Source organism: Orbicella franksi, chromosome 7 (genome assembly GCF_964199315.1).
Source record: "Orbicella franksi chromosome 7, jaOrbFran1.1, whole genome shotgun sequence".
Lineage (NCBI taxonomy): Eukaryota > Metazoa > Cnidaria > Anthozoa > Scleractinia > Merulinidae > Orbicella > Orbicella franksi.
The window spans coordinates 7,342,670-7,365,200 of NC_138151.1; the positions used below are offsets into that span (position 1 = coordinate 7,342,670).

General features: G+C 40.1%; 3 protein-coding genes across 3 annotated transcripts in view; all 3 read right to left on the minus strand.

The window, feature by feature from the left end:
- The window catches only part of LOC145492832 (potassium voltage-gated channel subfamily A member 1-like), an 86,429-nt gene that overhangs the window by 55,355 nt on the left and 8,543 nt on the right, over window positions 1–22,531 (minus strand). The window lies entirely within an intron of this gene.
- Window positions 1,346–15,037, minus strand: LOC145492830 (protein IWS1 homolog). Its single transcript, XM_081472207.1, has 16 exons — window positions 14,162–15,037; window positions 11,736–11,811; window positions 10,307–10,385; window positions 9,613–9,658; window positions 9,148–9,310; window positions 9,021–9,063; window positions 8,117–8,146; window positions 7,771–7,842; window positions 7,366–7,448; window positions 6,127–6,178; window positions 5,872–5,949; window positions 4,877–4,994; window positions 4,404–4,512; window positions 3,842–3,907; window positions 3,655–3,769; window positions 1,346–2,423 (listed from the first exon to the last, which is right to left on the minus strand). Exons 1-16 carry the CDS (start codon window positions 14,910–14,912, stop codon window positions 2,295–2,297), a joined length of 2,010 nt encoding a protein of 669 aa, XP_081328333.1. The 5' UTR covers window positions 14,913–15,037; the 3' UTR covers window positions 1,346–2,294.
- LOC145492735 (potassium voltage-gated channel subfamily A member 1-like) lies at window positions 17,452–19,932 on the minus strand. The gene has a single exon (XM_081472129.1). The coding sequence runs from the start codon at window positions 19,696–19,698 to the stop codon at window positions 18,547–18,549; it is 1,152 nt and encodes a 383-aa protein (XP_081328255.1). The 5' UTR covers window positions 19,699–19,932; the 3' UTR covers window positions 17,452–18,546.

Below are 22,531 nucleotides of genomic sequence, written 5' to 3' on the forward strand. Positions count from 1 at the left end.
ACGACAAAACTAAGTATTCTCTCGATATTTTTCTACACATGTAACACCGCCCGGTGAAAAATGTTTTCGACGATGTCCTTCGATCGTCGAACTCGCAGCAAAGAAGTTTGTTGCAGAACGCGCAAACCGTCAACTGGTTTACTATGTGTTCGCGGTTAAACTGAAACGCTTCGCTCTGAAAACTGAAGCCCTTCAGATGTATGTTTAAGGCATTTGTAAAAGATGATCGAATGAAATTGGTACAGTGGGAAGATGAAGGCGTAGAAAAAAACATAAAAAAAAGCCATGGCCCAACAAAGTTTCATAATTTATAACAAACATACAAAGCGTTCTTCTAAGGAACGCTTCTCCATTGTTCGTGCGTAGAATACCTGCTATTGGCATTGCACGTTTATATTTATCATTGCTTGTTTTTAAAACTGGTCTTAATTCACGTGGTGTGTTTACGTATCGAGAGAATACTTAGTTTTGTCGTCTAATTTAGCGATACGTACACGGTATGTCCAGTTCATTTTTCAGTGCTGTTTGCTTGACGCGATCTTTTGGTTGATAGATGACCTCAGGGGCTTCGGCCTCTTGTCCAAGTCAACTGTGATTTCTTTGGGCGCTATTGACGGCGCGTTAATCCTTTTATGTCCACACTACGCCAGAGGAATTTGAAAACACCGCTTTCACTGTGAAAACACATCAAATGTTTTCCGTCCACACTAAGCCGGAGAGATTACACTTTTACACTCTCACAGTGCTTCTCTCCACCCAGGGGTATAAATGGCTACCAGCGACAGCACCTAACAAAATACTGGGGATGGGAGGGGGGAGGGGGGGGGGGGGGGATCAGGTTAGCTCTGCGTTTGTAGGGAATTCAGAAAACGGAGTTGAGCGCTGACATCGGCTTCCATTACCACCGTTTTAAATTGTACACCTTGCGTGAAAAAGAAATATAATTGACTGAAAGATTCAAAATTTCACCAGAATGAAATTTTTAAATCCATCCATCCCGCACCGTTTCTCATGGTTAGTAGCTTGGACGGAATGTCACCATCTATTGTGTCCCGACTTTACGATACTTCATTATATGGCTTGTGATTGTAACCGACATAAAGCGCGCTCTGATTAGCCAATTCCAGGGCATTATTCTCCCGTAATGCCCACGGGCCGATTCCAGGCTTGCAAAAACAAAGCGAAAAGCCATATAATGAACAACTTATTAAACTCAAACCGCAACGTTGCCGTATTAACCTCGCAATACGGCAAGGTCTCGGTCTGAGATTTTCCCGTAAAGACCTCACTCTCGGTTAATAAGTCGTTATTGTACAGGAGTAGTTATAAAACATCACTATGTCTGTTCACATTTAGATCCATTTATTTTATTTTTGAGCTATTTACATGTACAAAATGGAAAGTAGATGAAATCGCATCGCCGCAGTTCAGCGAAAGGGATTTTTCTCGAGTCGCAAATATCAGTAAAACATAAAAGTTTAAACAACTCCTTTCAGCTCATTGGTAAAAACAATGAAAACGCTTTTCCCGATTACTGTTATTTTCTGGCTGTTATTTAAGTCAAGTGGGGCTGATAAGACCGTTATTTTACTTCTTGTACAGGGATTTTAAATCAAGTCCATACGACGAACAAAAAGCTTGGTAAAGTCGAGAGATGATAGCCCTAATTTGTTCCCACGCCCATTTTTTTGGTTTCGTTCTTTGTTCTTTAAGTGCACGTGAAATGAATAGTTTTCTTTCTCAATGAAAAGTTTGTTTGACATCCAATCACGGAACAACCCAAGATAATGCCAGAACGTTTTGGCAATCTCGTCACCAGTTCTTACTCTGCAACTGACTGCAGGTGATCTGGGGACGAGAGTTAAAGAGTCTTTCAAAATTTTCTTGGGGTTGGGAGAAATTTGCTTTCCATGCGATACGATGCAGGATATTCACGATTGTAAGTCCACCGTTACTCTTATCTTTTTCAGTGCAAATCGGCCTCTCAAACTTTCAGAATTATTGGAAAAGGAAGTTTCATTGCGTGACTGATCTGACCACTTCTTGTTAGATTGCTTGGTCACTTGAACACATTCAGTGCCTCTGCCGCCAAGGAAACTTTTACAATCCCACTAAATTTACAAATTTTAGGATAGAAATTGTCACTTCATTTGCACTTTAAGTAATTCTCGAGGGTCCCGCGGTTTGTTGTACACAGAGAGGACTGACACAAGAAAACAGCGAATTTCTCGGCCAGCTGATTCCGTCATAATCCTACTTCGTGTAACCGGTACGCAAAGATCGCCATTTTATGATCACAGCGCCATTTTCCTTCCTTCAATGCTGATTTCGACAGCTCTCTGTGATCCTCTGTTGAGTAATTTCTTCTTCTCTTCGAACTTTCTTTTCTGCTTTTCAAACCTGTCCATGGACTTTTGCGGTTTCTGAAATTGATGTCGAAAATACTACAATAAGGGATTTTGACGACTTGCAACTGGACTGCGAGCGGTCTCTCTATTGCTCGAAAATCCCTTGGAAAGAACGCGAAGGATAATGCAACAGAAGTTCCCGCTGATTTTCTAGGAAAAGAGAGACTGCTCGCAGTCCAACTTGCAACAGATCATACCATCAGTTGGTCACATGACCATCTTATCGTCTCGCGTGACGTACTTATCGAGTCACATGATCTACTCTTCGTGAAACTAGCAGCACGTAAAATCAAAAGGACACCAATGTTCTGAGTAGTAAACATTCTTGAAGATCTCGTACTCTAAAGAGCCAGAACATTCAATAAAACATGGTAAAAGGGTGACCCATGCCCTCTGAACGTTTGCACGACCACTGAATAACGCTACAAAATTTCGAGTTTAGAAAGGGAACAAGAAGATTTGCTTGTACACATATCCCTTACATGTAAGAATCAGTTTTTGCGTTAGCTTGAATAACGGATAAAAACTAGTGGGATTTGTTAAAACTTGCCTCACCCTCTCTGCCGGAAATCGAACACTTATGAACTAAATATAAGTTAATAATGTCGCACGTTAATAAGTCTCTGTGAAGCAGGGTGTTGGAGCTGGTGAGAAGGGATGGAGTGGTAGAGGGACGAAGGCAATAAGGGATGGAGGTCGGACTGGTTGAGGAACTAAGGCAATAAATTATTACAAGTTTTATCCACTTATGGCAATCGTATCTGTTACAGTGGAGCCCCATTAATCTGATCACCAAAGGGCCACAAAAATCTGGCCGTATTATCGGGGTCGCCGAATTAAGGGGGTTCTTTAAAATAAGAAAAAGACTGACTGAGCTCTTATTCGGGCCAGAATAAAGTGGTCGTAACAACGAGGTGGCTGTATAATCGGGATGGTCGTAAGGCGGGCTTCCACTGTATATATACACTCGGATTCTGTTTTTGTGTTCAAATGATAGGTCAAGGTCTGTGCAAATCGAATCTAGAACTAGCTTCCGATTATCGCGCATGAGAGAACATGTCGTTGGATTCTGAAAAATGTTTCAAAACCCTGCGACATTCATAGTCACAGACAGCACATGACAATTTGATTAAATTTGTTCGCGATTATGGTACCGCGTGAACAGCGCGAGCTACAAAAATCCCAAGCGACAATGATATCACCGTCTAAATGGGCCTTAAAATCACTTCTATCAGCCAACACTCACCCTGTTAAAATCAGCTCGTTCAATGCTATTCTGCGGTCTTACGACATAATCCTTGTTGGACGGCATAGGAACGCGGGCTCGCATCACGAAACCTTTGTCACCAGGCCTCACGGCTCTAAGAAAGAGATGAAAACGGATAAGTTGAGAATTTAGCACAACTGAAGAAAATGGCACCGTGTCTACTCACTTTTTTTCGCTCTGCAGAGCAGAATCAATAGACTTAGGCGTCTTCCCTCCGTCGCTATCTACTGAACTAAAGAAGAAGAAAAGAATCTTCAGACAGGGGAAGAAACCTAGTTAAAAGAACAAAAGTTAATAATCTGTCCAAAATTATTGACAAAAAACACTATTCCATAAAAGACAATTTTGACCTGAGTGAACAGAATCTTCTCAAGTATTAACAAAGTAAATGTCTGAGGAAATTTATCTCGCGACTTTTCGATTTTCTTTTCAAGCTTCCACTATCTACACAGACAATATTGCGACTTCTACCCTGAGATCTTTCACATGCAAATGCTTAAGTCATCTCTCTTGAAGAGAAAAATTCTACCCTCTGTTTCCGAACAAAGGTCAAAGATAAAGCCAGTGGCGGATCTAGGGAAGGGGCAAGCAAAAACAAAACGCCTCCGCGCCCCTCCCCCCTCCCCATTTAACTCAAGGTCTGGCGGCCCCAATAACAACAAACCTATGGACCATTTTCAGAAATTTACGGTTATCTGTAGTTGTTATAACATAATTTGACTCATTACCTTAATCGCCTTTTCTTGGACATATTTTGATAGTCCCGTTCTTCTCTTTCTTCTCGACTAAGCGACTTGAAGTTTGATGTGACACCAAATATCGGTCGGGCCCAATCATCTGAAATAAACGTTTATTACAATATTTAATATCACTTGAGAAATTCTAATTTCTAGAGTAAAGATAAGAAAAGATTAAAGAATCGATTACAAGTCAAGCCAAACAGTTTGCGGTCCCCAGCTGGAGTATTCCGTGTATCTGTCGCGATCGCACTCCAACAACAAACAGCCACTATTTTGGTCTCAAATAGCGAGAGTACCAGTTCTACCAATAGGGGGAGGTAGGGGGATCTGATGCCCACTCCACCCTCTCGGCTGTTTTGATACTTTCCCTCGACGAACACACGGAAGAATAAGGGACTGCATAGAGTGAAACCTGTCCGTGCAACACAGAAGAAGTAGCTATTTCTCTTGCTGATACTCACTAATGAGTTTTCCCGCTACTTTTTTGTTCTCTCTGGTCTCCTTTGGGTGACGACACAGATACATAACTCCTTTACCAATGCCGCTCATTTTTAGCGCTCTGCCGTCCATAGGCGGAAACTAAAGAAACAAGTGTAAGACAACTGATTAAGAATGAAACTACTTATAGTAGTAGTATCACTTATACAGCTTAAATATATACAGTGGAACCCCGCCTAACAATCACCTCGTTACAGTCACCTCATTATTAAGGCCACTCTTTTGTCCCGGCGAAATACCCATACATTATGATTTTCTTATGACAAAACCTCCTTAATGCGGCCACTCCATTAAAAAAGCCGCCGGCCACATTCTAAAATCCTAACCTATATAATCCTCTATAATTTTACCCCGTTTATACGGCCACTCAAACCAGCTATGTTCGTCTTTCCATTGTTAATATTTTACAAGAACAGTTGTTTAGATGTGCAGTTGCTATATATCTGTTAAGACGTCACTCAATCTACACCAGTCATGAGGTTTGACACTACCCCGTTAATACGGCCACCCAGTGAATACGGCCAAATTTTCACGGCCCGTTGGTGACCGTATTAACAGGGTTCCACTGTAGTATCGTTTAGAGAAAACTCGTCCCCGCTGCTACTGAGACAAAAAGGATTTTCCAAGATAAAAAAGAAATGTATCCTTTAAACATTTATCAGTTTGCTCTACTTTTCAATCACTTCTCCAAGCGATTCACAAGGTCAAATTTGGCTAAAAACTAGAAAACAAAATAATAGTCGTGAGAACACACGCACTACTCTAGGCCGGTTAATCAATGGTAGTGGTTTATACATGATTAGCCAACCTAGCAAGCGTTCCCGCACGACGAGCTTTTCCCGCATTCTGGCCGCGCGTAATTTGGAGCGAGGGCAAAAAATCGACGAGTCAGGGGATGGTGGGGCAAGCGAGGGAACGCTTGATGTAAGATAACAGGGATAGACTAGTGAAGAGTTACCTCAGCCAACACTTTGAGTAATCCTTCCCGAATCTGCAGATGTGGTAATGAGCCGTCTGGCAAAGGACTAATCCACTCCTGTAGTGTGAAATAAAATAAGCCAAAGATATCGTTCATGACTTACTAAAAGAAAAAACTTTGAATTTAAACTGAATCGTCATGAAACAAAGATTTCAGGTTTTGGGTATTTTAAAAATCTAGCATTGTGATTTTAACATGATTTTACTGGTTGAAAATTATAGCATTCATACCAACCTTCAAAACATTTAAAACTCCAAGATCAAGGAATGTCATTTGTAAATCAGCCCTGAAAAAGGAGATAGAAAAACAGTCATAATTAGACAAAAAATATCACCGCATAAAGCAGATAATAGAGATCTGTCTAATCTCTACGACTTACGCGCTTAAAACATTGCCAGTGACAAGCGGAGAATTAGCCTGCGAATGCAGACGTATTTCCGGCTGTCACTTGTCTCCGCCGAAAATAACGTCTGCGAACCCGAGCCAGGAAACGATTTCTGTGATGTAGGAATTTTAAGCCAATCACAGTTTAGCTCAAGTAGCCCCAGAACTACTGCGCGAAGTATTCGCTGCGAGGAGCACTCGAGTTTCATTCTATCATGGAATCTGATTGGCCAAAGAGAAACAAAAGTCATTACGTCACAGAAACCGTTTCCTGGCTCGGGTTCGCAGACGTTATCTTCGGCGGAGACAAGCGACAGCCGGCAATACGTCTGTGTTTGCAGGCTAGTGGAGAATGTAACGAATTGAAAATTTCAATTTAGACACATTTGCTGGCTGGGTAGAAGAGTTGTTATTGTGAGGTGACAGTGACATAAACTGGCATGATTTGGCATAGCCTTCTGCGACCAGGCTCTCACGTGTCGCGGCCGGAGCAAAGTCGCCAGAGACGAGTCAGCAAGCGAAGCAAGCTGGTGAGGGGCCTGTCACGCCGCTTCACCTGGTGACTCTCTTTTCGTTCGGTGACAGCTTCGCTCGTGCCACTAACAAAGAAAGCCTGCTCGCAGGCTAGATTTGGCACTTCCTGACGTGAAGTCATGATCCATTCAGGAACCCAAACTCTTTTTTCGCACTAACTCATGGTCAACTTCATTGGGCGTGGCCAAAGTGGAAACTTTGAAAGCTCGATTCGAGGGCGAAAGAGCGTCGGAATCCATTTTTTTTTTTATTAGACTACCTTTTTATACATTAAAGAGATACCAAAACTACAAAAATCCTGTTGGGTGTGTAGACACTTTAACCAAAACTACAAAAATCCTGTTGGCTGTATGGACATTTTAACCACTGTAGTGAGTTTGTGAAGCCGATGTTTTGAACATTAGCCTTTCATCAGAGCAAAGTTAAGTACTTGTAAACAGTGAGTTATTCTGGGTACATTTTACCAGTTATGGTTTTGAATTCCTATATTATATTTTGGTCTTCTGTTTTCTAAAACAGAGGTACATAAATGTGTGTGTTGTTATACAGACTCACTTGTGTAGGTGCCTTAAAACAGATGGAAGCATCTTGAGTTTCTTGGTAGCAGCTTGCTTTGCACCATTTAGCATTCTGTCCTCCTAAATGAATAAAAATAATGCATGGAAACATAAAGTCTGAGTACCATGACATGCCACAAGCGAAATACATTTCCCAGATAAATTTCAGAAAAAGTCACCACATTTGGCAACTTAAATTCACTTATTATAAATATTAAATAAACCCATTAATGGTTGAAATCTGGATGGACATTCCCCCCACCAACCCTCTCTCCTAGTCTACAGTGTATATATATAGGATTAATGAATTACACCTAACCCTAACCTCTTTTCTAAACTTGATCCAAGTACCCAAATACTCTAACAAGACCTAGAATGCACATTAACTAACAACAAAAAATACCTCTGCAGCCTCCTTCATCTGGGTAATCATACGTGCTATTGCATCATCACTGTCACTTATGATATCAACATTCTACAAAAACCATCAAATGTATTTACATGTAAATAACAGGGCACAGACGTTTAAATTACACTTTTTAAGATAATGTGACAAGTCCAAAGTTTGCTGAGAAAATTCAACTCATCAAATTTCTTTCAACACGTTTTGCACTTTAATAGCAAGTTGTGATTGATGTTGATGTTTTACTTCAATTTTACCCATGGTACAATTTCTTTCCGAATCAGTGCAAAGTTTTAAACTTCATCTAATCCAAATTATTATTAAAAATTAATTAAAAAGTTATTACCTTTCTTTTCTTTCTAAAAGTCTTGTTCATCTGTTCAAAAAAAAAAATATTACATGCTGTTAGTATCAATTTTCAGGACTGCTACTGAAAACATTGCAGTCCTCTCCCAAAAAAACTCCCCCCCCCCCCCCCCCATCGTATTTCCTGGAACTGCAAATTATTATTTTTAGTTAGATTCAATAGAACCATCAATGTTCAATAAATAGTTGTTCATGAAAGATTCTTAAGCAGTGCTGGAAATCATTTTTTATTAGCAGGATGTGTCTTTTCAAGTCTCTGTTTTGGCCAGACATGAATATTTGGCCAGATATATTGGACCAGGGGTGTAAGTGGCAAAACTACAAGAGTCGCACACGTGAGATGAGACATGTCAGCCCTAGTTCCTTAAGACCTTTGTGTCGTTCTTAATTCACTTGTGCACCAAAGAGAAAAGCCAGAAAGCAGTGCCTGAGCATGAAACCCAGATGTTAGAGCCTGCTCGCAGGATACCAGGCATATTACAAATTTTGTGAGACATTTTTTTACTGTAATTTGCATACACAAATAAACTGACAACTCAATCTGTAGTTATACAAGTAGTAAAAAGAATGCTTAGCAATTCACTGTGGGGCGACTTTCAAAGCAGATTTTCGTTTTATATTTTATGCCACTCTGGAGAAATATAAGCAAACCAAACCATGGAACTGTATGATTTGTGATGTTTACATGTTTCAAAGCAAACATGGTCTGCAATGTTCAAGATCTTCAAAACTAAAAGCTAAGTCATTTTGGCACTCAGTCATGATATCTTATCATAATGTAAAACTAGTCATTACAGGCAAATTCAAAATTTGGTTGGACAAAAATGAAGCTTAAATGAAGTATAAACAAATATTTGGGGTCAATTGAAATATCATTAAAATACCTCTTTCTTCTTCTGGATCATCAGGTCAAAATCTGATACAAATCTATGAAGAAGAGACAACAACATGAAATGTGAATCTGTTTAGACATCGAAAGTGTGTTCTTCAAATATCTGAAATGTCACTTACGCTGGTCTGTCGTCAAAAGCATCCTCATCACTATCACTGCCGGCCCCTTTATTGGATTTCGGTTTCGGCACTTTCATTGTTTCAGTGATATCCTTTTCAGCCTTTCCTTCTTCATCATCCACCTCTGATCCAACAGACAACAAGTGATGCTTTCTGTCCCTGGCTATAAACAGCAACAAGAAGAAAATGAACTCTTGGCTGTGAATGTGCTATTAACAACTACAGAAACATAAAGTCAGGGGTTTCATAAGGGCTGCGCACCAGGCAAATTGACCGGCTGTGAGGATGTTTTTGGCCACCTGGTTTGACCACCTGGAGGTATGTTTTTCTTATAAAGAAGTTTGGTTCAAAGCATTTTGCCTGCCCGTGTAAACCAGTTACTCTCCTTCTGAAAACGATAATGAAACCCCTGTAAAATACATATTTTTTGTGAAATCTTAACTAAAGCCAATTACTAATCTTTACCTCCTTTCTTCTTCTTAGTCACCTCAATATCTTCTTGACCAAATCCCTAAAAAGCAGCACACATATCTTAAATATAGTACATGGAAGTATACGAGTCAGATAATCTACACTTGTCTTAGGCAGCCTATAGCTATGGGTTAACAACTGCATCACTAAATGGAGGTTGGGAGCCCGAGTCATCCAGGAGCTTCCACTATTGGCAGCCAGCTCCTAGATGGAGACTGCTACCATGGCTTGCATTCTGATCATCAACGAGGAAAAGTAAACCAAGATAATTCATCTGGCGACAATTTAACCCAGTGCATATCACCAATTATCTGGCTTTGTGGAGGCACGGTGGACTCATGGTTAGTGCTCTCGCCTCTGGATTGAGCAATCCAGGTTCAAGCCCTAGCCCAGGTCATTGTGCTGTGTTCTTAGGCAAGACATTTTACCCTCACAGTGCACCAGTGCCTCTCTCCACCTAGTACGTGTTTGAGTGGGTAACAGTGAATTTAATGCGGGGGGTAACCCTGTGACGGACTAGCATCCCATCCAGAGAGGACTAGAAATCCTAATCACTACATGCTACTGAAACCAGAGATAAGCACCAGCCTGATGGGCCACTTGGCTGGTATGCTGACTTTTTCTTTATCTACAAGCTTGCTAATACAGAGCATATGCATGATCACATAAATTATCCTGTCTATCTTACCACAAATTCCTCCTCTTCGTCACTAGCACCAAAAATGTCTGCAATCAACTGCTCTCCTGCCTCCTCACCAGACTCCAACCTAGTCACCACAAAATATCAAGAATTATAATCCATCAAATATTTTTGCTTGTGTGTGATTGGTCTAAATGCATCATGTGACTGAATATTCCCCAGCTTAAACTGCAGAATATCTAAGTGATATTCCCCAATATTATTCAATACTATTTTCAAAACTGTGTGTGTTGCAAAAAATATTTGAAGGATAACAAACACAATAGCCTCCATTGGGCGCAAAAATATGCTCGGATATTTGTCCTTGAACATTATCTGTTACTTGAAGATAAAACTGTTCACTTCTTGGAACAGATACTATCAGTGGACAAATAGCATATTTCTGCTCCAAATAGAGGCTATTGTTTATATATGTACATGTCAGCGAAACTTCTCTCTCCTCATGGCATTTTGAGAAAGAAGGGATGGAGGTGAATCCCATTTGCAGAGTGAACATCAACATGCTGTTGCTTGCTGGTACAATATGCCAGTGCAGTTGAGTGGCGAAGACTAAATAAATAAATAAATTATCGAAAAAGAAGAACAGAATCCTCTAGACTTCTGCCTATAACCAATCCTCTTACCCTTGTCTGTGTTTCTTATTTGCCAAAGAAGAAACAGCCCCATCCAGATTGGTTAATGTAGAATGTACAGATTTTACAGTCAAACCAAGTGAAGCATACCCCTCAAAATTGCATTAATGAGTTGATTATTTGAATATTGAACCCACTAGTCATTTCAAGAATGCAATAATGAATTGATTATTTGAATACTGAACTCGCTAGTCATTTCAAAAATCAATATTAACATTAAACCCACTAGCCATATTCTTGGAACGACCAGAGTGTACAGTACTTAAAATAAGCATCAAATGTGTATCTCCAGGAGACTACCAAGGTTTATAAATATTTTCTTAACTTATCACTAAAACATTTATTCCAATCCAAAGGTCCAAGTTAGCATGCAGGACAGCTTATGAACTGAGATATAATTCTGACGATTTTGCAGTACGTCAAGATAATAAAATTATTCCCTGGTTAAAGGTTTTCTTTTATTCTCATCACATGACTGCTCGAAAACATATTGATATTGTTATGGGAAATTAGATGTTGATCAGAACTGGAGACACAGGGTTCAAAAAAAGTGCCGGTCATCTGGGACAAGTAGATTTTCCTTCTGGGCAAGTAACTTTTCATTCCCACTTGCCTGATGGACAATGGATCAGGTATGTCACCTGCCAACTAAATCATTAAAAGAGCAAACTAAGACTTGTACAGGGCAAGCAAAATTTGAGAACTTCTTGTCCCAAGGGCAAGCTGGAATTCAAGTTTTTTTTAAGCCCTGAGACACTAGTTTACAATGTACTGGAAACCCCTACCCTTCATCTTGCTCCACTGCTTCACTCTCGGCAAAACTTTTCTCTTCCTTGGTTTCTTCTTCATAGTCATTTTGGTCTACAAACAAAACAAAATCACCAAAGAATCTTAAGCTCCTGACCTGACTAAGCTCCTGACCTGATTAAGTTGCCCTTACACAATTATTGTGTATTGACAACTTAGTCCAGTCAGCAGCTTATAAGGTGATTGTATTTATGTAGTATCCCAAGGAAAAGGGATACTCCCTTAACACTACATGTATGCAGGGATTCGGGATTGCTGTTGAACACATTAAGTGCTTACCCTGTATAAGACAGTATCTGTACAAACTGATTCCAGATTGAATCTAGTAATGAAAATTATTGGTCATTTCCATCATTTAGTAACTAAGAGAGGTTCCTGGAATTCATACATGTGCCTTTATTTAGACTAGATTTTGGCCCTCTCCCTGGCTAAAGCTGCTCAAAAGGTTTGTGTACAAGACCAAATAAAGTTGTTGTTGGTGTTGTATTGTATTCCAGACTATAATACTGGAAATCCACATAAGGCAATACATATACAGAAGGGAGCTTAAAGGAGACTGCTCCTGCAAGGCATGTTACTATAATGACATTATTATTAACCTAGCCAAGGTTGCAAGATTTTTCAAATTGCTGATCCTTGCAGAGAATAAAGTTTGCTTGTTGCCATCCCTAAAAGCTACTTTGAAAGCAAATTAGCCTGTACTTTAGTGTTTGCAAGAACACTTGCAGGGCTCAAAATACTATTGCAACTGATGCAGGTGTATTTACAGCCAAATTTTCACTTATAATATAAGTGAAAATGTGTCTAACTTTACACGTCTCAAAAAATTACACTTGCTCCTGGTTGTGTTTCTAGCAGCTCTTTGGTTTAATTTAAAAGATACAATTTGTCAGTTAGATTTGTCAGCCATAATAAACAATTTACTTTACTTCATATATACTATAACATAAACACTGCACAAGTGAATAGTGTTTTCACACATTCTGATTACTTAACTCCTGGGCGATAAGCAAAGTACTAATCACCTCCAAGCAGAGATTGTGAAATTTCCAACCATTTGCTGGTTTATTGTCAGAAATGAAGTAAATTGTTTGGTCCACTAGTGCGGTATATACTAAAACAGTTATTCACCACAATGTCGGTATGAGTGGTAGACATTTACATTGCCACTTTACAGCTCAGTACATATCTACCAACATTATATGGCAAGGTAGTCTTGGGGTAAATCTAAGCATTCTGATTGGCACTTCAGGGTCCAAAATTAACTTTTTTTGACAGGCGCCAACTGGTGACTGAAATTTTTTTTCAGTCACCATATGGAGAAATGTGGTCGCCAAAAAGTGTCAATGAAATTTTTTCTTCACAGCAAAACACAAACCAAAATTTTTGGTCACCACGTGCTTGCTGGCAAAATATTTGCAATCAATGTAATCAGGAATCAAACCTGTGCTGAAATCATCTGTTGACCACTTTGACAGATCTATATTTCCACCTTCTGACGCCCAGAGAATATCTAAATCTTCATCTAATTTCTTCGCGGATGTTCCGTCTCCACTTCATAATAAATTACGGAAAGATTTCACAACATCTTTGGACACTACATCACCTGAATAAATATTCATGGCGAAAGAACTCACTAGGCCTATTATGCCTGCAATACGTATGTTATGGGAAACCGCTGAAAAAACATGGAGGTGAAGCTTTGCACTGATCGTAGCTATAAACGTTGTGGTAGATTTAAAATAACAGCAAAATCGGTTTTATACTTCAAAAGCAGCGGAAAGGTAAAAAGGAAGTGACCAACTGGCAGGCGGCTTTGAATTTTATTTTAATCGATTTGGCTGAAAATCAAAGTTATTGTTTGTGCAATTATCGTGGCATGAAATAGTTAATTGCCCACTGGTGACCAGTTGTGAAATTCTGGTTGCCAGTGCAAAATTTTTAGTCGCATTGGCAACCAGGAAAGGGCAATTTCGGACCCTTCTCTTTCTTGTTGGGATTTTGTTATTTGAATAGTTTTCTTGGAAAGGGTTGCGAGTCGTGTATTTTTTGTTTTTGAAAGCTCGCAAATTCAAAACCAATGCCATATACTAAACTACTTACTAACCAAGCTTGCTCAAGCCTTACTGGGGACTATTGGCCCCTGGTCATTTTTGTAGGGACCTTGCTGAGCTTGGTCCATACTGCCACAACCTCTACACAATATTTCCCAGTATGGCCCTCAAGCTCAGTTCGTCCAATTTGGTGAGTAATATATTGTTAAATATATTACACAAACATTCCTGCTAGTACATAAAAAACACATTAATTTAGCACAGTAGGTTGAATTAAAACCAGTGAAGCCTGGTTCATAGGATATTTGCACAAGTGATTAAGTCATGATAACATTATTACTGTATTATACCTGCTGCTTCTTCCTGAGTCTCGTCTTTGTTATCCGGAAGAAGTTTGGAAACATCACTTTTAAGAATATCCTCAACTATCTCTGATTCTGGTCCTGAAAGTCCAAGCCCAAGAGGTGAGATTGGCATTTCTAAATCATCGTCCGTGGCCGCCCCTGAAGAAATCGTTCGCCTCCTTTCTGTTGGCTCTTCTGCATCATTTGAATTTCCACCACTTTGTCCCTCGTTTGTCTCTTCAGTCATTTCTCTTAGAACAGATTCCTGACTAGAAACCTCACGTTTATCTTTATCGCCATCCAATCGTTCTTGTTTGCGTTCAAAGTCTGAGGTAGTTTCTGTGTGTATTTGTGCAGCTAGCGACGGAGATTCCTCCTCGTCTGAAACAGCTTCACGTTCAACTTTGCCAAATAGAGTCTCGTGCTCTTCAGCTGTGGCCGATGTTGATGAAACTGGCGACATTTCTTGATCATAGAGTGGACTACCGCTTTGTTTTTCCTCCTCTGGGCTATCCTCCTTTTCATTAATTTCCTCTTCGACAGGAGAATTCAAACTACCATTGTCGTTGCTATTTTCAGACTGCTGTTTCGGGACTTCGTCTTTTGTCTTGTCTTCATCCTCGTTGTCAGAAATATCGCTAAAACCTGGCGCATCTGGCGAATCACCGCCATGATGGATTCCAGGTGTTGGCGGCTTTTCTAGATCTTCGTCTCCTGAATCGATGTCCTCAAAGGGATCTGCGACGTTATCGCCCATTCTTTTTGAGGATGGGATCTCCTCTTAACCTGCTAACTGTCTTCTTTATGGAAGAGATACTAACCTTTCTTCAGTGGACAACGATCACGTTTTGGTCTTCCACAACACAACCGAGAAACTTAAATTTCCGCTTAGCTTCCAAGCCTTTGATTACCGAGGGAAACTGGGTTGGGCGGTTCCAGTCTCTCACCTACCCGCTTTGCTGGCACAAATGCATTATCGGTGAGGTAAGCGCTGAGGCGACTGTTTTTCATGCGTCTGTCCTGTTGTTGACAATAAATTCCGTCATAACATTGTCAAATCAGTCTGCAGATTCACTCGGCTATTATTGTGAAGTGTGGATCCACGAGACGATATAGCCAAGTGGATCCACAGACTACTTTGAAAATGTTATGACGAAATTCTTCTCAATAACAGGACAGACGCATGAAAAACTAATGTCGATATTGCTTTTTACAATAACAAGTTGTCAAATTGTCCGCTCTCGCTTGTTGACGCATCGCATATATTATAAATTCATGTGTCTGTCCGCTTATTGACAATGAAATTTAGCCAATAAGCGCGCGAGAATTTCCGCAGTTATCGTAAAACTATAAATGTAGCGCCGCCGGATTAGATACATAATGTGTAAATAAATTTCTGCATTTGTTTAGGTTACGTGTAACAATTAGAGTCTTTGTCTACCATTCGAATTAGTTGAGTTCAAGCACCAAACGCGGAAAGTAATTTTTTGCGTGGTTGGTTGCATTTTTCAGGCAGTGCATCACCTCCTCATCTCACTCATATTATACTGAATTACCAAATGAGGTCTCGTTTCTGAGAATTGAAAGCCCCTCACCTAATAAGGACGGGGTTTACGTAAAACTTGAAACCTGGAACGAAGACCTCTTACCAGTCCGAACTGCGCAGTCTCAGCACCCTAACGTTTATAATTATAAACATTATAAGATCTCACTCGATGGAATGCGAATCGATGTTATTTGTTACGAACCACATACCTTATCTTTGAGGCCTTTCAAATTTCTTTGATTTTCAGCTTCATTGATTTTTACAGCTGTGAAGTTGTTTCATCAAGTGATATGAGAAAGAACGAAGCATAAAGCTTCGACCGCTTCGCATCCATAATGGTGGTTGTTTTGAAACTTTGAATTTAATTAATGTAAGTAGTTGCGGAATGTTTACATTTTATGGTGTCTTATATGAAACAAAACAAACCCCCCCCCCCCCCCCAAAAGACTCTCGAGGATGCGCAGTACGGACTAGAAATCATCTTAAAAGCTGCTTTGTCTACAAACCTGCCACGACGGTGTCTATACCTTGCCGTTGGAGCCCGGCAAGTTCAACCATGCCGGATAGGTCTAGGGTGAGGAGCCAGACGAAATAAGGCACCCTGGTCCTCCCGGTAGGGGGTTTGGCGCAGGGCTGACAACCCTCTCCCGTAAAACACTAAGTGCTTTTGAAAACTACATGGCCTTATGTGCCCCAGGGCTTGAAGAGGATTGAGAGAGTGCCGGAGTAAGTTGTCATGTCGACAGGGCAACAAGTAGATGTCCATTGAGGGGTCTCGTCACGAAATTCAAAGTTGCCCAGTCAAGGCCCCGCCAAACGGTCGCAACATTTTGCAACATTGTGCATAACATGTATGTTGCCCAAGTTCCCCATCCTGTTTCAAGATGTCTGCTGGTGTCGGCCATATTACTATCCATATTACTATGGGGGAGGCCCGGGGGTGGGACAATCTACAATGAGACTCCATTCATGCGAAAGTGCATCCCGGACTGTTTCCTCCATATATTACTATTTAGGTATGTGCCGCAGGATACGGTACGGTTTTAAGGTTTCCGATCCTTAAATAGGGTATTATTTTTGCCCCTGTTGGTATAGTGTTCCCGGTGTAATCCTTAGATAGGGTGCCTAAATTGTATCAACGTGAATTCCATTTAAATTAATATGTGCCCTCGTTACTCTCGAACGCAATCACCTCGACAATGGCGTCATGACACCAAAACGTCGGTTTTTATCGTTATTTTTGCTTGCCTATGCATTTCGAAATCACTACTGTTAAGGTGGCGAACACAGTTTTCGCGCGCGCTTTTGCTGATGCAATCCAGCGCGCGCACAAGGATTGCAAAAAACAAACATACCGTCAATAGAGCGATCATTTTATTTACTCAACACCCGCACTATCTGTGCTATTTTTCCCTATAACCGTGACTGAACGCAGTGTGTTGATGGCTTTAGTCTTTTATCACAAAGATATGTCAGAAAAGATAACGATGCAAAGAACCCAACAATTCTCAGCTTTTTCTTTGTTACCGAAAGAACCCAGTTAAATGCAGCGCATGCGTAGTAAGTCAAAAAAATTGCGATTGAATGAAAAATTGCACCCTTGGAAATACGGCTCATTAGAATTTCACGAAATTTGGCACGAAAATACTTTAGGAAGTAAGTAACTGGAGTATTGAAAATAATTGAACTTTAACAAAGGAAATTCTAGATATTCCAGTAAACCTTCAACAAAGGGTAATTAAAAATCTCTCTGTTAAATTATTAGCAAAATGGTGTTAACTTGTGAGAATCGTTACAAGTTTGTTGCATGCAAATTATAAAGAAAATCTAATGACTAGATTTTCTACAAATAAACAAAACCGATTTTAAAGGCCTTTTTATTCTTATTCATGTTGCCATGGCAACGGCACCCACGTCAGCTCAACCATCAAAAAACCAAAGTTTGTGTTGTTAACTTGCTTGCTACCATTTTTGGCGACCGAGAGATCAAGGGTTTTAGAGAAAAAGGTGAATGAAACACAGTTATCAAAAACTGTGTTCAGCCACCTTAAGTCATACCGAAATACCAAGTTGTTCCACCTTGAAATTAGCTTTATATGCATCTGTCCCATGATTATTTGTATATCATATTATTAACGTGCATCAACTGGCTGGCGCTAAGTGTAAAATTAATTTTGATTATGTTATGATTCAGATGTTTACAGGCCATGAATATGCGTTAAGATCTAACTTCTTAGTTTGGTATGACGCCCAGTGAATTTTGATCGACTGTGTTAACTAGCCTGTTTAGGTTTTGAAGGTCTCCAAGTTGTGAGGAAAACTTTACAAACTAAAGAAAATCACGCATTTGTACATATTTCCCACAATCCTTCAAAATCTAGTCCTCAGGTTGCCCTCGACTATCGATCAAATTTTAAAAGATGGCCGCGATATTCCATCCAGCCGCTCGACTGGATTCGAACGCCGAGGAGAATCTGGGGCGAGCATAGAAGATGTGGCTAGTTTAGTCCGGAGCTCAATCCATGACTGAGAAAAGTCACCATCGATCACTGAGAAAATAAATAACAGTCAGCTTGTTTGCATGGGCAGATAAAGCCATTTAGCGGAAGGCTTTGATGGTAATGGTTATTGAACATTTCTGTCATTGGGAGAAAGCAGTCAATAGCAGGATGTATTTATTTATTGGAAACGTTTTACGCACACCTGTCAGTCGGAGCAAAACATTATAATTAAAAAGTTATTCTAACAAAAGCGTCACAGACGTTCTCTTTAATAAAAATTTCGCGTGTTTTTCAAAAACGTTCGAATGGAAAAAGCCAATTCAGTGCTTGTTAGGAACGAAATGTTACTTAAACTGGCTTTTTTTTCCTTTATCGACTGCCGCCAAGTTCGCATTCATGACTTTGTTGAAATTCGCCACAAAAAGAAAGACGGGAAGAGCAATGATCAATACACCAAACACAGTCAAGAGACAACCCACCATTTTGCCACTGGCGGTTAAAGGATACTGATCTCCGTAGCCAACGGTGGTAATCGTATTCACTGCCCACCAAAACGCGTCGGGGATGCTTAGAAATGCGCAGTTGTTTCCGCAACCTGCTTCCGCGTAAAATGCCGCGCTTGACGATACCACAACACTTATGGAAATGAAAATCAAAAACATTCCCAACTCTTTCATGCTCGTAGCGAACGTGAAAAACAAAATGCGCATGCCGCTAGAGTAACGCGTGAGTTTGAAAATACGTAAAACGCGTAGCATTCTCGCGGCGCGGAGAACAGAAAGCGGCGCGCGTGTACCTTGCACTGTCAGTAGAACGTAGTATGGTGCCACGCTGACTATATCCACAATGTTAAGTGCTGAGCGAAAAAATCGAAGTTTATCCGGCGCGCTGGAAAGACGAACCGCTAATTCAAACGTAAACCACACATAGCAAGCCATTTCAAGCGACGAGAAAAAGACATCATTGTTGACTGCAAGCTCCCCCGATGACTCAAAACATGGTATGATAACTGAAAGAAGGATTATGACGACTGACAAAACGGCCAGAACTTTAGCTGGATAAGATGATTCTGGGTGAGAAAACAACAACCAGACCTTGCGTTGTATTACATTCTGAGGTAGATCTTCATCTTTGTCTAGAAGAGCCCTCTCGATCTTATCCCTGGTTGACGTGTAATTGCTTCGTATCTGAAAGAAGCGCACCTCCTCAATAAAAACATTCTCCGGAACCACGTCAGGTCTTACGAGCCTTCCATACGACTGATAATAAAAAAGAATTGCATCAAAAGCCAGTCTGTTTCGGTTAAAAAAGTATTCATCTTGTTTGGCGTCAAAATACTGAACGCGCTTTTTAGGGCAGCCTAAAAGTGTATCTGGAAACCTCGATAAGGTTTCTTCTAACGTTTCGAACATTGTGCCACTAACATTGATCCTCACGCGGTCATTGATAGGTTTACTGGGTTGTGATATTATCGAACAACCATTTGAAGCAGGCATGTTTGATTCATTTATATTCCTTCAGTCCAGCATGTGGGAAGCGTTCTACACTGTTAAATATATTGCACAGGCTGTTTAAAAGCACTTTGAAGATCTGCCATGGTTGTGCCTCTCTTGATCTGCCACAACAGACGTCCAAGATGTTCCTGTTAATTTCACGAAATGTCTCAACACTTTATCTCATCTGTTTTTCAGCCGCTGTGTCCATCAATTGGCGATGCATGTCTACCTTTCATGGCGTGCACACTTGTGGCAAATTTTTCTTCAGTAAGAGTTTGAATTAAAACGTCAATAAAGACGAATAGCTGGCATGAAAAACAATCAATTATTTACAATTTCTGACGCGCGATCTCATCTCTTAAGCGAAGTTTAACATTAAAAAAGCCGACAAAGTGACCAAATATTATTAAATTCTGTGAATAATACTGGCGCTGTGTGTCTGCCGCGACAATTACCAACATTGGAATAAATATATGACTTATCGCTACGTGAGTGTTCTTAAAAGGAATATTTATCAGGTCGAAAACCAAACATGGATGTTTTTTTAAAGATCTTTTTCGAATTATTCATTATTTCCACTCATGGTGCATGCAAAAGATAAATCACTTTTTATATATTAGCTCAAAATGACAAAAATTAAATGCAGTAGTTGTTTATTTACGTCACTTTTGTTCATGATAAATAGTCTGCGCAAAATATTAATGCTGGGTTTGCTGATAATTTAACGATAATCAATAGACATCGTATATGAAAAACTCTAAGTTATTTTCTGCTCATTTGCATCACGCCACAATTTAAACTGAGACCAAACCGTTAATAAATCTTGGCTCTGTCTTTGTTGGAAGAAGTAACAACAAGGGGTGCGTCACTAATATTTCTTGCGAAGAGACCAAAAACGCTAACACTAAGATCGATGAATTCCTGCCGAAAAAAATACACACAACGTTAACGCTTGTTTCGTTTACTCCCCACCGTTCCAGATGTTTCAATAATTAAAGCTGCTAACTTGTTCATGAAATAATAATTAGTGGGGGGACTTAGAACTATTCAAAAGCAAATTTTTAAGCGTAGTGCTTTATCGTGAAAGTGTTTAAAATTGACTCTAAGGCTTAAGCATCAAACCTCGTTCGATTTTGTCTTGCAGTGAAGTGGATTACAAGCAGAAAGCAAGTACGCTTTTACGCAAACATTTTCAACTGAAAACAAATTCAGTGTTTCCGACGCTTACTTGGCTGTCAGATAAAAGTATTATGTTAAGTAAAATAAGGTAATTTAACGTTTTCATTCGTAAATATGGCTGTAGAGGGAAACAAAGTGAGAACGTGTGCGATTTTGTTTTTAGTTCCCCAAAGCGCGTAAACAGTCAAGTAAAATTCCGCATTCAGAATTGGTTTCGGAATCTCCTGCAATTTCCTGTTTATTTTGTCCTCGCTGAAATAATCCCTGTCTAGCTATTTAGTGAGCACAAAACTCACGGCTTTCACTGCAAGTATACACATCCCTTATTTTCTCAGTGGGTAATTGTTGAACAGAAAACCTTACTTTAGATAAAAGGCTAAAACTGTTCATATTGCGTACCATATGCAATATGAAAACGAAAGATTGACAGGTTGTTACCTCAGTATGGTAACGTTTTGATCGGGGGTTTGATGTTTATGAAAATAAAGTGTCGTCTGAGTAACCTATTCATGATATATAAAAAAAAACTGTTTCGAACAGTCTACATTTTCTCAATAAAGGGATGTTACCCTTCTGGTTCAACTGAATGTACCTATACGCCTACATGTTTGAGTCCTAAATTGTAAGGCCTGTCGCTGCCTGCAATAACACAACTCATAACAACTGTATTAACATATATAAGTCATAGAAATGAGAAGGTATCCGTACTGACGGTAACCAGCTGCAACTTCAGCGTGATCCCCTCGAGGCCCACATGCACTGCTACGCCGGAGAATTTAGGACCGGAGGTTTAACTCTGAAAACGCATAAACTTTTTTCCGCCGACACTACGCCGGAGGAATTTTAAAACGCCACAATAACCAGTCATTTTGGATTTGTGTTCGAGGAAAACTTGGTCACGAAAATCACATGGAGCCACATGATTATTGTGAAGTCGTGTTTTCCAAAAAGCTCCGTCTTCAAAATGTTTTCCGTCCACACGAAAACGAAAATCCGGCGTTTTCAAATTCTTCCGGTTTGAAGAGCGTTTTCGGAAAGCTCCGTTTTCGTGACGGGTTAGTGTGGACGGTAGGCCTAGCCGTAAAAATAAAGCTGCGTTTCTTCCAGCTTAGAGTGGACGCTACCTGAGTGCGATATCGCCAAACTTCTATGAAGCGTGAGGTAATGAACGGATGTTTTGTTTTTTTCTTTTTTATCAGAGAATGTCTTCCTCAATAGGGAGGTTAGGTAACAACGACGGCCACGCCAAGGATGACACCTAGTCAAAACAACGAAATTCGTAATTGTCTAGATCTGTTCAGTACGCCAATGGCTCTTAAAACGTGGTAAGGATAAATATGCAATGACAGCGATCAGTTCCAAATGGATAATACGAAAAACTAGCCATCGTGGTTCGCGTTCCTCGGACTACACAGAACTCAGTCATTTCACGTTGTTGCTGTGCAAAGACGGCAAAGAAATGTACAAAGCACCCACGTACACGCACGTGCACAGCTATTGTTTTGCTCATTAAAAATGATTTCCAGTCCGCACTGCGCATTCTCGAAAGTTTGTTTGCGTTTTTTGTTTTGTCTTATGTAAGACATCACAAAATGTAAACATTTCGCGACTACTTACACGAAGTAAATTCAAAGTTTAAAAACAACCGACATTA

Coding starts and splice junctions, on each gene's coding strand:
- LOC145492830 (XM_081472207.1), bottom strand. CDS start 14,912: ATGGGCGATAACGTCGCAGATCCCTTTGAGGACATCGATTCAGGAGAC. Junction 9,311..9,612: donor GACTAAGAAGAAGAAAGGAG/GTAAAGATTAGT, acceptor TGCTGTTTATAG/CCAGGGACAGAAAGCATCAC. Junction 3,908..4,403: donor TCCAAGAAAAGGCGATTAAG/GTAATGAGTCAA, acceptor CTTCTTCTTTAG/TTCAGTAGATAGCGACGGAG.
- LOC145492735 (XM_081472129.1), bottom strand. CDS start 19,698: ATGCCTGCTTCAAATGGTTGTTCGATAATATCACAACCCAGTAAACCT.